Genomic DNA, 13,583 nt, shown 5'->3' on the forward strand with positions numbered 1-13,583 from the left:
ACTGCTGATGGAAGTGAAGAATTTAAGACATGTTGAATTAGTCTCCAAGTGGGAGATTGTGAAGCCAAATTCAATCCAAATTAGAGTTGGATTAGGACATAGGTTTTCCTAATTTGTGTTTAAATAGAACTGTTTTATTTTAGGAATACAATTGGGAATAGAATCATAATTGTATTAGGAATTAAAACATAATTCCTATTAGGATTTGAGATTTGAATCCTATTAGGAATAGTGTCCCATGTATTACCTATAAAAAGGGGTTAAGTGCTAGAGTTAGATTTTACAAAAAAAATAGAAGACAAAACCACAATTAGAGAGTGAAAGCCACCAAACAAGGTCTAGTGAGTGAGTGAGTCAATCTGTGAGGTTTGTGAGAGATTCTTGTAATTTTTTTTTCTTCTTCATAGTGAAATTCCACAGTGACAAAGTGGACGTAGCTCTCATACGGAGAGTGAACTACTATAAATCTTGTGTTTGTGTGTGTGGTTATTTGTTTGTCCTTTGTTCGTATTATTTTTCACTTTCTGAGATTTAAGATTTGCTAGGATTCAATTAAATTCCACCAACAAAAACTTATGCTTTTTAATACAAATACATTAAGATAAATTTGAGCTTTAAAATGAATTTTGAATGCCAAATCATTGTTAAAAAGGACCTTAATTTTGGAGTGTTGCGCAATCGACATCGCATTGACCAGCTTTTAACAAGCCTTGGAATTGGCTTGCTATTTGCCAAAACCTGAGCTTGTATTTTGGCTTTGGCCATATGATAAGAAGAAAGTAGACGTTAAGGTGGGGCCAAAATATGCCCGATTGTGACGATGTTCCACAGGCTTCTCCACAGTCCAAACAAAAAGAAAATGCTTTTACAGCTAAGGATAATTAATCATATGGACAGGCTTTCTAATAGTAAATTACATGAGGTCCTCTTAATTACATAGAATTAAAATGTCCCTCAATGTTTAGTGTTTTGAGAATTTCATCACCACTATGAATATAAATTTCTTTAAGGTCACTGGGTTGAGATTGAGACGGGGATGCATTGCATATTCCTTCATGATTAGAGTAATCATCTAAATCTTCATAATCCAGAAAGGACCCTTTTTGCTTCAGTTCTTTCATTTTTTTGAACTCGTCATAATGAGCTCTTCTCTGCTCTTCAAACTTAATAGCACGCGGTTGTTTTACTGAGCCTGAAAACAAGTCATTAAAAAGAAATATTTTATGCAGAAAATTAATGTTTGCAACTAAGGTAAGTTTTAGAACCTTCTTCTTTGTCCATGGCGTCCCCAAATTGCGCAGAACGGTTTTGAGTTAAAGCTACTTTATTCAGTGCAATCCTTACAGCTTCAGCATTTGCAGCATAACTAATTGAGTCAGAGGAATCCGATTCAGGGGAAGAACAACCTATCAAAATTATAAATAATAGCATCAAATCATTTCAAAAGTAAAAGGGGTTTTAGCTAGAGCTTATTCCTTACCATCTTCTCCAAGAATTGGGTGATATGGTGTCTTAGGTTCGTCTATTTTTTTCCTTATAGGTTTATTTGTGTTGATTTCATTGAGATTCGCTTCATCCCACCGTACTCGTCCCCTATACCCAAATAATTGTACACAACATAATAAATGATATAAGGAATATTTTTCTATCTAAACCTAATCTATTATCAATTTAGAACAAGTATTTGACATATTCATATGTTTATCTTTGAACAACAATCAACCATCGAAGGAAAGTTCTTCAGTAATTAAATATATGAAATGATAAACAGATGAAGTAAAATGGGTAGAGTAGCTTACTTCATTATTTTGTACAGAGGATATATAACAAGAACATGCCAATTGGCTGACAAAGAATGAAGAGGCTCAGTAACTTGAGAAAATATATTATTAAGCAGTAATACTTGTAAATCTAATACATCATCAATTGATCATTAACAATATATGACAAAACACAGTGGACAAAAAATGGAATCCCAGCAGACAAGCGGCGAACGCGAAATCTATATTTCAAACTTCTGAGTCTGTGAATCGTTGGAGTTGATAATAAACACACAAAAACCATTTTCACTAATTTAATAATAAAAAAATCAAATAGTTTAAATCAACAATCTCAACTAGTCACGAATAAACATGTATCTATAGACTGTATATAAATAACAAAACGCAAAGAACCAAAAAGAATCACCATTCATCGTCCCCTCAGCTCTTTAATTTCATTTAAGCTACTGACACCATGAACACCATTCAAAACTGGTATCAATAATATATGGATGTTCTTGAATTTTTAGACATAGGTAGAGATCATACCTTTGACAGTAACAGAGGCAGAGAGAACTTCGAAATGGGTTGGGAATGAAATTGGATTATTAAAAGAAATGAAGGAAAAAAATTTGTAGTGTAGGCAGCTTGCTTTAGCATCTATATTTGTTTATTCGTATTGAGGGGTCCCAAACTTATTCACAAACTATCCTTTTCTGTTTTTGTTGCAAGGAAGCACTAGAGAAACGACTGCGTAAAGCGGATTTAAAGAAGCTGGAAGCTTCGAATCTGCCATGCACGTTGCTCCGTTACTCTTCCGCGACAACACCTGTTACAATTTTCGGTTAAAGATAATATTATTTTGTAAGAAAAAGGATCCGAATAAAGGTGGCTTCAGTTTGAGATGACATTTCATATCGAATAAAGATAGGATAACAAATAATCTCACAAATCCTAGCGTGTTAATTGAGTTGATAATACTACGCCACCACCATACTTAAGGCACAAAATATTTTGATTAGATTCAAGAAACGACTGTTCAATGGAATAACCGTTCCTCTCTAAGGAATGGCTATTCTCGTTTCTGGAAGTAACAATCATTATGTATGAAGAAACGACAATTTCTTCACAAGGAAAGACCGTTCTTTATTAAGGAAATACCGTTCCTTATCAAGAAACGATCGTTCGTCCCTAAAGAATGACCGTTCATGTTTAGTTAAAGTTGTCAGTTAACGTGTTAATGCCAACTAGGTGCAACGTCGATTTATGAGAGAAAATTTATGAGATTCGTTTATCAGCGTAGTATTACGAATTAAATAATTATTTTTAAAATTTAAAGAATAAGGTTATAATAATTCAGATTGGAATTGTAATATTATTAGTCATGAATCTATTTAATACTAGAGAGGATAAGAGTTAAAATAATTTTTTTTTTATTTTAATTAAAATTTTTTTAATTTTTTAATTTTTTTTATTTTATTTTTGTTTTTTTTTTTTTTAATTTATTTTTTTTTTACTTAAACTAAGCCACAATTTTTTTAGTCGTTTATATTTTACAATCTAATGGATGTGAGAAAGAATTTGGAAGTAATTATTATGTTTTTCACCTACGCAATTCATACACCGTTGGATTGTAATGAATCTACGATTGAAAATTTATGTAAAAAATTTAAGTCGAAAAATCACATCCCTCTAACTTGTCTAAGCTATATTTAAATGAGACCAAATATTTAAACAAAATAAAATTATGATCTTGACATAATTCTAAAAGTCATAAAAATTATCCTTTACTAAAAGAAAATTATATTATAAAGCTCTTTGTAAATAGAAAACAAATTTCTTTTTCTTTTTTAGAAAGAAAAAAAAAAAAAAATTCCAAACACAAACAGTTATCCATTTGAAGAATATTCTTAAATAGCTTAAAATTGTAAGGGTGTGGTTATAGCAAATTCCCAATCTAACCACTTATATGCTTTTGTAATGACAAAATTATTCTTGTAAATGATTTTATATTGTTTTACCTAGGGGTGGAAAAAACCGGTTAACCGAACCGGTTTATCCTATATTTGAACCGAACTGGATTCCGGTTTAGGTGAAAAATCGAACCGAAACCGGACCGGTTTTTCACTTAAACCGGTTTGTAACCAAAGTAAAAATTCAGTTCAGTTAATCGGTTTTTTAAAATGGCTTGGACCAGTCGACCCAATTCAATAAAACCTTTCACTTTGGCCCAATTTACTATAGCTCAGAATGCCACTCACCCACTCAAGACGGTCTTTGATCGGACCAATAAAAGGGATACCATAGTTTCTTGGGATTTTTCAGATTGGAGGTTGAGATGGTGAAACCATGGTTTGTGGTGCTTGTACATATGGCTTATGGTTTTGATGATGATGTTTTACGTGGAGTATGGAACTGAAGTTGCAGAGAATGAAAAGATAGAGAAGTGGATGTCATTTGAATTGCAATCTGTATTTGTAGAGAGAGTGAGAGAGAGAGATAGGAATTTAATAAAAGAGAAAGATGAAAAATGGAGAAAGAAAGAGAGAGGTATTTAATAAAAGAGAAAGATAAAGAAATCGAGAAAGAGAGAGAGAGAAAGAAATCGAGAAAGAGAGAGAGAGGCATTTAATAAAAGAAAAAGGTAGAGAAATCGAGAAAGAGAGAGAGTGTTATTTAACAAAATAAAACGATGGAGAAACCGAGAAAGAGAGAGGTATTTAATAAAAGAAAAAAAAATATTTTTTAAAAACCGGTTTAGCAATCTGGTTCTGGTTAACCGGTTTATTTTTTTCTAAAAACCAAAACCGAACCGAATATTCGGTTTACCCATTATTTCGAACCGAATCCCCCAAAAAACCTAATTTTTTGTTCAGTTTCGGTTCAATTTTTCAGTTTGATTCGCTTTGGTTTTTTTTTTTTTTTTCCGCCCCTAGTTTTACTAGACAAAATGACATCTAATAGATGTTTTTTTTTTTTTTCTTTCTATGCATTAAATTATTTGACTAAATACGATCTTATATAGTCTATGTGGAGTCTATTTATAGTGTATTTTATACCCTCAAATAACAAACTTTTTTATTTTTTATTTTGGTTAACTATATCGATGTGGTTATAATTAGTTTATAGTAAAGGATGAATTATTCTTAAGAAACTCAAAGTCCTTGAAAACCATATGTGAGTGTATAGTAATCACGAAATGACGTCGTTAATATGCATCACTCATCAGTATTAGGGATGTAAAACAGTAATAAAAGACCTGGAACTTGCCCAGATTGGCTCGGGTTTTACACACTTACGTCCCGCCAGCCTGGGTTTGGTTGACTTGATAGGTGGGTGTTGGATTAATTTATTAACGGTTATTATGTAACTTTCATTGAAGGTTGTCGAATTATTGTTAGGGAAAACTTTTTAGAAGACTGTTTGTAATTTTTTAGGGGGCTTTATGTATTTTAAATTGGGTTATCTGTAATTTCACAAAATTTCAAATAAATTTCCGAGCCCGGGCTGGGCCTGGACTTTCTTGCTAAAGTCCGGGCCTAATGTCCCAGAACGTGGCCTGGACGTAATATATATCCGGGCTGGGCAGGTGTTCCCCCCACCCCCCCAAACAATCTGACGATGCTCCCGAATCACTGGTCAGAACGTGGCCCGAATCACTGGTCGTTTGTTTGGTTATTTTGGATAGGACTTTAGGAATAATATTGGGTAGTTGAATATGACAAGTATTACGAGCTAAAATTTACAATTTAATAAAAAACCCTATATGTTTGCTAATTTAACTAAACACCCCAATATATAAAAATTTTGTAAAATGATAAAAATACCACCACCCACCCACAGTGCCAGATTCTGGCCACCATCGTCAGAATCTGGCCAGAAAATTACGTTACGACGCAGACTAGTCGGATCTGACGAATAGGGCGTCGATATAGCTTTTTCCAGTTAGATTCATCACGGATCTGACCAGAAAAGACCAGATCTACAGCTAGATTTGGCCGTCAATGGCTACAAAACTCTAGATTTGGCTGTCGTTGTCGATCAATGATGGCCATTTTTTTGGCTGTTGTTGATGGCCAGATCGGTGAATTATTAGTTAATTCTGGTCGTTTGTAGGCCGTTGTGATAGATTCTGACTACCACCGATGATGGTTACCGAAATCTAGCAACTATGGATAAGTGGTGGTGTTTTTGTTAATTTTAAAATTTTTTTTGAGGATATTTATGAAATTAATAAACTTAAAGAGTCTAAAATAATTAAAAAAATATATTAATATTTTTTAAATAATTAAATAAAAAAATATTTTAAAAATAGGATTAAAAATATGGATAAGAATATTAAACTAAACGCACTTGAAAAACCCATCCAACAGCTCCTACTTGAGCTTCAACGACGTCGTTGGTATACAATCTGTCTCTTTGGTTTAAAAATGCAAACGAAGCTCTCAACTTACTACTGAAATATCCACCCTACAGCCCAGACTTGAGCTTCTTCTTCACAAGAGAACACAAGCAAAAACACAAATTTGGTTCGTTTCTCTCTCTTATAAAAGCGGGAATTTGTTCATATGGTAGTGTTATTTTCGTTACTTGAGTAGTTTTTACGCCAGTGTTATATCTGTATGTTGATGCTCATGCCATCCAACTGTTTGATAAAAGGCCTCAACCAACTTGTAATGCGTTATCCCTTGATAAAATTTGAAGGGACTTGAAAAAAGAAAGGCACCTATGATTCCTACAAAAAAAAAAAAAGTTAAATTATTTTCTAACTTTTATGTCAAGGAAGTGATTGAATAAGTTTATTTACGTATTAACATTATCAAGACTGTTAAGGTATACAATTGCGGAATTTGTGGTCAAAGTTGTGGTCTTTAACTATGTTTTGGGAATGAATGGGTACTTCTTTATTTCTTTATTTCTTTTTCGTTAGTTCTTTGTTATTCTCTTGGACTGTGGCTTGCTGGGCATTTATATTTTTGCAAATTTAGAAGCTAGAAGATACCTATATTGTTTCTATCGCTTTAACCTGAATCTTTTACTTGTTTTTAATGAGTTTGAAAATTGTAATTGCAGCTTGAAGAAAAAAATGTGTGTGTTTCAATAGCTTTCAGCTGCCATTAATTCCAGTTTTACTGTTAAAGGGTTCTATAGTTATTGGTGTCAGAAAATCTACCGAAGATGCCAGCGGTAGTGTCAACGCGGTTGCTTCTCCTTGTTGGGGACTCTTTACCCTTGCAAAAATTGTCACGTGTTTCTAGGATGGCTTGGTCCCACAGTAGTGTACGTTTCCTGAGTCAGGTTCATCATGCTCATAAACCTCTTACTCTTGCAAGCCTTGGATTCAAGAGTGACTTTGAAACAAGAGACAAAAGTAAAAATAACAAAATTGAGAAACAAAGTTCTTTTGAAGTCCCCAAAAGTAAAGTGAAGGCAGTTAGAAGTAATGGGATCGAAGCTGTTGGAGCAAACAAATCACTTGAGATAGAGGCAGCTCCTTTTGCCACAAAGTCATTTTCTGAGCTTGGGCTCCCGCCTTTGTTGTTAGAGAGGTTAGAGAGGGAAGGCTTCATGGTTCCAACTGATGTTCAATCTACAGCGATCCCTACAATTCTTAAGAAACATGATGTTGTCATTCAGTCCTACACGGGTTCAGGAAAGACATTGGCGTATCTCCTTCCAATACTGTCTGAAGCAGGCCCATTGAAAGGTAAATCTTCCAATGGTGATGGTGAATTTGGGAGGAAAACAGAGATTGAAGCAGTAATTGTGGCTCCCTCTAGGGAACTGGGCATGCAAATTGTGAGGGAGATTGAGAAGCTGCTGGGACCTTCTGATAAGAAAGTGGTTCAGCAACTTGTAGGGGGTGCAAACAGATCAAGGCAGGAAGAGGCTCTCAAGAAAAATAAGCCGGCAATTGTAGTTGGGACCCCTGGCCGTATTGCCGAGATTAGTGCAGCTGGGAAACTTCGCACTCATGGCTGTCGTTTCTTGGTTTTGGATGAAATTGATGAGCTCCTTTCATTTAATTTCCGGGAGTCCATGCACCGGATATTAGAACACGTAGGGAAGAGATCGAGTGCAAACACACATGGACAGAAAACCCCTCTTGAGAGTTGGGCTGAACGTCGAACTATTATGGTGTCAGCAACAGTGCCATTTTCTGTGATTAGGGCAGCTAAGAGTTGGGGACATGACTCACTTCTTGTTCAAGCCAAAAAAGTTATGCCACTGGAATCCTTCTCTATGTCTGCACCTGTAAATTTTTCGGGGCCTAAACCTGGTTCAAGCTCAAACTCAAATGTGCCGGCTCAGGCAGCCGAGCTGAGCCTACCTCCTGCACTGAAACACTACTATTGTGTAACAAAGTTGCAACACAAGGTTGATACATTGAGAAGGTGTGTTCATGCACTTGATGCTAAGTCTGTGATAGCCTTCATGAACTATAGTAAGCAGCTAAAAGATGCTGTGTTCAAGCTAGAAGCTCGTGGGATAAAAGCGGCTGATCTGCATGGGGATCTTGGTAAGCTTGCTAGATCAAGAACTTTGAAAAAATTTAAGAATGGGGAGGTGAGAGTTCTGGTGACAAATGAACTTTCTGCTAGGGGTTTGGATGTTGCTGAGTGTGATCTTGTGGTTAATTTAGACTTACCTACAGACCCAATTCACTATGCACATCGAGCTGGTCGCACAGGTCGGCTAGGCAGGAGGGGTACTGTGGTAACCATATGCGAGGAGCCAGAAATATTTGTTGTGAAGAAACTGCAAAAGCAGCTCAAGGTTCCTATTCCAGCTTGTGAGTTCACTGAAGGCAAGCTCACTGTCTCCGAAGAAGAAAAAACTGCAAAAGCAGCTTAGGTGATACTTGTTTTTTCTTCATAGCATGGCCAGGACAGTTTCCTTGGTTTTATATGTCTCCCTCGAGATAGTTTAGAGGTATATTCTAGGGGTTTATCTACAAGTGATTGTAATATCAAAAGTGTTCTGTGAAGCTCGATGTACCATTATCTGACAGATTTCAAATATATCGACACAGGCAATGCACACTTGTCGTGGGTACCAATTGATAATATCACTTGTAAGTTTATACGAGATTTTTAGATCGAATTCTACTCGTTTAGGGTTGGAAGCGTCTAGTTGAAATTCATAAATTTGGGAAAAAAAGAAAAACCTTATGGAAAAGTATGCAGTCTTATGTACAAACGATTATTGTCTTCTGTCTTGTTGCCGTCAGGGAGAGCTTACAATTTTTATGCTATATACAAGCAAAATGAAGAATCACCAGATGATTCTCTTGCAAAGCTTGTAGCCTGATAAAAGGGTACAAATTCCAATAACGAGAAAAGTTACGAAGGACATGGTGTTGGAGATGATGGCTGCCGTCCATAGTGGCGTGGCTTTTTCAATCTGTAGAATGACTGGTATTGCCACTGAGGAAGCTGAAATGAGAAGGTAACCCACCAACTATCGTATCATAGGATTGAATTAGCCTTCCGAAGAGCGTAACAATTTTCTAGCATAGGTATTAAAATAAATAAAGCGAACCCAATATAAAAGAAACACAGTGCACTCACCTGATCCAGGATGAAGCTCATATAGTCAGAGATCATGTCTGATATCAGAAACCCTCTGTGGGCAATGTCACAAATACCTTTAAAGAGCTGGAAAGACGTGTAGAGGAAAGCCAAAATGTGTACAGTGAAGCAGTACCTACATGAAGCCAATCACAAAAGATAGTAATAAAGATAGTAATACTTATGATCTTTTAAGAGAAATTAACCATATATATTCTTTCCCCTAGCTAGGCTTACATTAACTCCGGATATGCAGTGAAGCTAGAAGGTTGGTTTTTCTTCTTTGATGGAGTAGCCAGAGAAATTGCAGAGACAAAGGAGAACAATAGCACCGAGAACCGAAGACCAAGATTCGTATAATGAATGGAAGGTCTAGAGCTCCACCCAGTAGAGGCGACTGAGAAAGAAAACGGCGATGGAGTTGGAAACGGTTGTTGAGCTACAGAACTTGCAGTTACAGGTGAAACATTGGCCATTGGTCTACAAGCAATCGCCAAAACATCACTGTCTTCTTTCATTTTCCGTTTCTTCAACTGAAGATTCTTCCAACCTGCTCCAAATGAAATTTGGGCCCCCTTTAAAGCAACTAAACTTTGATTTATTTTTAACCCTGGTTGTGGGGGATTTGGTAATGTCTAAGGAATTTCAAGGAAGGAGTAATAATATTAATGTATATTTCCATTGAGTAATCAACCGATGCCATGTCAGTATGAGAAATCAGTGATGAGTAGTGCCTTCATAAGTTGTTTCTTGATCAGATAAAGATAAAATTTGCATCCAGTTGACTGCTGAATTTTAAACAGTGGAAGTTGATGAAAAGGGAAATATACATTTCAATTCTTTCTTAGTCAATATTTTTAATAGTATTCGAAATAATAAAAGTCATAAAATAGCAGCAACATGTATAGAGTTAGGTGACCTGACAAAATATAAATGACGCCACTTGCTTGTGCATTGACATTTACAAGTTCTACTTCTGTTTTTAATTTAAGTGCAGTACTGAGCAACAAAGCAGACTTTCAAATACCTTCTGGGATGCACTGCTTAAACATAAAAAATAATTCATCTCGAAGTGAATACAGTATGTGTTTTTATTCATAATAAAGGCAACTGAGTCTATAGTCCATTACCCCTAAATACAAAAGCGTAAAAGAAAGAAAAACACTAGTCAATGAAGTCAAAATTTGCGTGAGTATTGCTCTATAGATATCTTGGACCTCTATGTTTGCTGAGGGATTATTATAACTTGTATTTTTCACAGATGAGCAAATCATTCAAGCCTTTTTCTGGTACCCCATTGGGTTGTTCTTTGCCCAGTTCCATTGGTCCCTGCACATCTCCTCGATACCATATTTTGGCCTGAAATAGGGATAAAACGTAAAGGTAAAAATCAACAAGGCTAGACCACATTAAGAAACAGATGGCTATCATATATATAGCATGAAAAATAGTTCCGAAAGGAAGAACCAACATAACACCTATGCTCGCATTCTCAACATTTGGTGTAAACTAAAACCTCTTGTCAATAACCCTTTGTTTTGATTTGTTAATTAACTGCTAATTATGTAACGAATCATTTCTAGGTTGTTAATATCATTTGTGATTCAAAGTGTCCGTGAGCTAAAAATATATACTTTTAAACAATACAAATAATAAAGGTAACATGGAAATCCACATCTTACAGCAGTATCCCCAATAATTTTAAATATTATATATGTAATGAACTAAACTATTAGTGGGGATATATAAACAACATACTTCCAGCCAAGTTCCTTCTGAGCTTTGTCGGTAGCAGCATAAACAGCTGTTGCATCCCCAGGTCTTCTTGGAGATAATTTGACAGGGATTTTCTGCAAAAATGTTATAACAAAAGGCTAACATGTAAGCAAACAACTATACATATATAGAGGATGACTGAGAAAAAAATGCAGAGAAGAAATGACCTTGCCAGAAGCCTTTTCAAATGCGGCTACCATTTCGAGCACAGATGTACCTTGCCCAGTTCCCAAATTATAAGCAGTAAAACCTATTGCAAGAGACATAATTGAAAAACTTAAATGCTATACAAGATTTCTAGGATGACATAAAAAAATGAAACATGGTGAGCTCCGAAATTTGCCTAATCTACTCTTGGAAAAAGAAAGGTGCACACCAGTCAGAGTTAACAGGTGACTCCAAATTCGTTGACATGTTAAAGTATAAATAATATATGATCACCTATATCTTGTGCTGTAAAGAGCTTCTTAAGAGCAGCAATATGACCATCAGCTAAGTCCATAACATGAATGTAGTCTCGGACCTGTTCAATAACAATAGACAGTTAATTAAACAGCAAATATATGATTTTAATGACTGTGTACATGGTTGCGGGTATACTGGCGCATCTCTTATAACTTATAAGTATTCCCCCGACCAAGCAGGACAACTACCAACAGTAATCTAAGGTTTTTCATCAAGAAACATACATATAAACTTATCATACCGCACTACCGTCCTTTGTTGGATAATCATGACCATAAACATTAAGCTCAGGCAATCTGCCAACAGCTACTTGGTGTAAGTAGGGCATGAGATTGTTTGGGATACCCTTGGGATCTTCACCAAGCTTACTGCTCTTATGAGCACCAACAGGATTGAAGTACCTCAGTGAAATAATTCTCCATTCTGGATCTGCCTTCTGAATATCTTTGCCCATTTCTTCACAGTAAACCTATTAACATTAAAACAACAATTTTAAGTTGAAACGAACTACACTACTGTAAAGCAACAAAAGGAAACAACTTTCTGGATGCAGCAATGAATACCTTGCTCCTTCCATAAGGATTCATAGGCATATACGGGTAGTTCTCAACACAAGGTATTTTTTCAGGTTGTCCATAAACAGTGGCAGATGATGAGAACACCATCTATTATGGGGAAAAAGACAATGAATCAGTGTCATTGTCGGTTGTGGGCAAAGCAATCTCTGATCAGTATGCAGTAACATTTATATTGGTGAAAGCAATTGATATTGGTAAAGTAATTGAAAGATGAGAAACTATAATATAATCAATTGCAAAATAGAATACTGCAACAAACATAACAAAATCAATAAGAAGAGATGAGAAAACAGACCAAACCTTCTTAACGTTATACTTGGACATAACCTGATATAGGTTAATAGTGCCAATCAAATTATTCTCAAAGTATCGGAAAGGATGTTGCATACTCTCCGCAACAGCCTTAAGTGCACCAAAGTGGATCACAGCATCATATCTGTTAAATTATTATATACAAAACCTACATTATAAACTGTTTTAATCTGAATTCAACCTATATAGTAACACAAACAAACCCACAAAACAAAATCTACCAAATTCAAAATCATTAAATTAAACATACTTATTCTGAGAAAAAACCTTCTCCAATTCATCAATCTTCCTAAGATCGGCCTGCAATTAAACAAAACCATCAAAATCAAACCATTGTTACATAAACCATCAAATTTAGAAAGAGATGGATGTGATACCTTATGAAATTGAAGTTTCTCAGCAAGCTTAGGACCGGCCAATTCCTTAACGCTATCAACAGCTTCCATGACAGAATTATGGAAATTATCAATCATGGAGACCTTATAACCCTCTTGAAGGAGCTGAAGCGAACAGTGTGTACCAATGAAGCCAGCACCACCAGTGACAAGAATGTGTTGTTCTGAAGACGCCATTGCTAACAAAGAAGAGAAAAACGGAATGAAAATGGATGTGGTTGAAGATCAGAAAATCATGGAAATATATTGTCCTTTTATAAAGCTAAAACAAGAGTGACGTGTTTGAGAAATTCAAGGAGACGGTTCTTGTTTTATGTGGATAAGAACAAAGCCCAAACCAAAGGGGTCACTGGCTCTGTAACAGACCAGAACTCTTCAACTTGCTCTTGTTTAACAGCTGCGGTTTATTCGCGCGCTTTTTCTTTTTCATTTTTTCTCATTTAATTTTTGATTTCTAATGGGAAAGTTAGGTCCCACTAATCTTATCCATGTAGTTTCTTGATTTGATACGCATGTTGATGTAACAATCATAATTGAAAATTACGTACATATCATGCAAATTGTTGGATCTCAAATCAGAAAATTCAAGACAAATAATATTCTATATATGTTTTTAGGTTTATGACAATAATCCCCCTTATATATTAATCAAATAACAAAAATCTCCTTATGATTATAGTAATAACATTAAATTTTTGGTGTTAAAAATAATTATAAATTCTAGAT

At 35.3% G+C, this 13,583-nt stretch overlaps 3 protein-coding genes and 1 long non-coding RNA gene across 5 annotated transcripts; 1 reads left to right on the plus strand and 3 right to left on the minus strand.

Moving 5' to 3' along the window:
• Nucleotides 1-1,308: 1,308 nt before the first annotated feature.
• LOC116125506 lies at nucleotides 1,309-2,352 on the minus strand. The gene is made up of 3 exons (XR_004127351.1): nucleotides 2,310-2,352; nucleotides 1,481-1,593; nucleotides 1,309-1,406 (listed from the first exon to the last, which is right to left on the minus strand). It is a non-coding gene; the product is annotated as an uncharacterized LOC116125506 (long non-coding RNA).
• Nucleotides 2,353-6,155: 3,803 nt separating this feature from the next.
• LOC116125502 (DEAD-box ATP-dependent RNA helicase 47, mitochondrial) lies at nucleotides 6,156-8,874 on the plus strand. The gene is made up of 2 exons (XM_031411214.1): nucleotides 6,156-6,289; nucleotides 6,834-8,874. Exon 2 carries the CDS (start codon nucleotides 6,939-6,941, stop codon nucleotides 8,613-8,615), a length of 1,677 nt encoding a protein of 558 aa, XP_031267074.1. The 5' UTR covers nucleotides 6,156-6,289; nucleotides 6,834-6,938; the 3' UTR covers nucleotides 8,616-8,874.
• A 4-nt stretch (nucleotides 8,875-8,878) lies between these two features.
• LOC116125504 (CASP-like protein 4A4) lies at nucleotides 8,879-10,130 on the minus strand. Of its 2 annotated transcripts, none has more exons than XM_031411216.1 (3): nucleotides 9,569-10,123; nucleotides 9,332-9,467; nucleotides 8,879-9,221 (listed from the first exon to the last, which is right to left on the minus strand). In XM_031411216.1, exons 1-3 carry the CDS (start codon nucleotides 9,847-9,849, stop codon nucleotides 9,036-9,038), a joined length of 603 nt encoding a protein of 200 aa, XP_031267076.1. In that variant the 5' UTR covers nucleotides 9,850-10,123; the 3' UTR covers nucleotides 8,879-9,035. The 2 variants fall into 2 exon arrangements, with proteins under 2 accessions (XP_031267076.1, XP_031267077.1); XM_031411217.1 differs by having other exon boundaries at nucleotides 9,064-9,196; nucleotides 9,569-10,130.
• A 268-nt stretch (nucleotides 10,131-10,398) lies between these two features.
• On the minus strand, nucleotides 10,399-13,218 carry LOC116125503 (bifunctional UDP-glucose 4-epimerase and UDP-xylose 4-epimerase 1). The gene is made up of 9 exons (XM_031411215.1): nucleotides 12,840-13,218; nucleotides 12,713-12,762; nucleotides 12,451-12,586; nucleotides 12,136-12,237; nucleotides 11,814-12,041; nucleotides 11,549-11,630; nucleotides 11,275-11,357; nucleotides 11,090-11,181; nucleotides 10,399-10,690 (listed from the first exon to the last, which is right to left on the minus strand). Exons 1-9 carry the CDS (start codon nucleotides 13,032-13,034, stop codon nucleotides 10,606-10,608), a joined length of 1,053 nt encoding a protein of 350 aa, XP_031267075.1. The 5' UTR covers nucleotides 13,035-13,218; the 3' UTR covers nucleotides 10,399-10,605.
• Between the last annotated feature and the right edge of the window lie 365 nt (nucleotides 13,219-13,583).

Source organism: Pistacia vera, unplaced genomic scaffold (genome assembly GCF_008641045.1).
Source record: "Pistacia vera cultivar Batoury unplaced genomic scaffold, PisVer_v2 Contig167, whole genome shotgun sequence".
Taxonomy (NCBI): domain Eukaryota; kingdom Viridiplantae; phylum Streptophyta; class Magnoliopsida; order Sapindales; family Anacardiaceae; genus Pistacia; species Pistacia vera.

Bases quoted from the DNA above. Each gene is read 5' to 3' on its own strand.
- LOC116125503 (XM_031411215.1), bottom strand. From the start codon at position 13,034: ATGGCGTCTTCAGAACAACACATTCTTGTCACTGGTGGTGCTGGCTTC. The intron at 12,587-12,712 runs GTATGTTTAATT...ATAATTTAACAG, and splicing joins AAGGTTTTTTCTCAGAATAA to ATATGATGCTGTGATCCACT. The intron at 10,691-11,089 runs GTATGTTGTTTA...TCCCTATTTCAG, and splicing joins CAGAAGGAACTTGGCTGGAA to GCCAAAATATGGTATCGAGG.
- LOC116125502 (XM_031411214.1), top strand. From the start codon at position 6,939: ATGCCAGCGGTAGTGTCAACGCGGTTGCTTCTCCTTGTTGGGGACTCT.
- LOC116125504 (XM_031411216.1), bottom strand. From the start codon at position 9,849: ATGAAAGAAGACAGTGATGTTTTGGCGATTGCTTGTAGACCAATGGCC. The intron at 9,468-9,568 runs GTAAGCCTAGCT...GGCTTCATGTAG, and splicing joins ACTGCATATCCGGAGTTAAT to GTACTGCTTCACTGTACACA. The intron at 9,222-9,331 runs GTGAGTGCACTG...ATGATACGATAG, and splicing joins TGAGCTTCATCCTGGATCAG to TTGGTGGGTTACCTTCTCAT.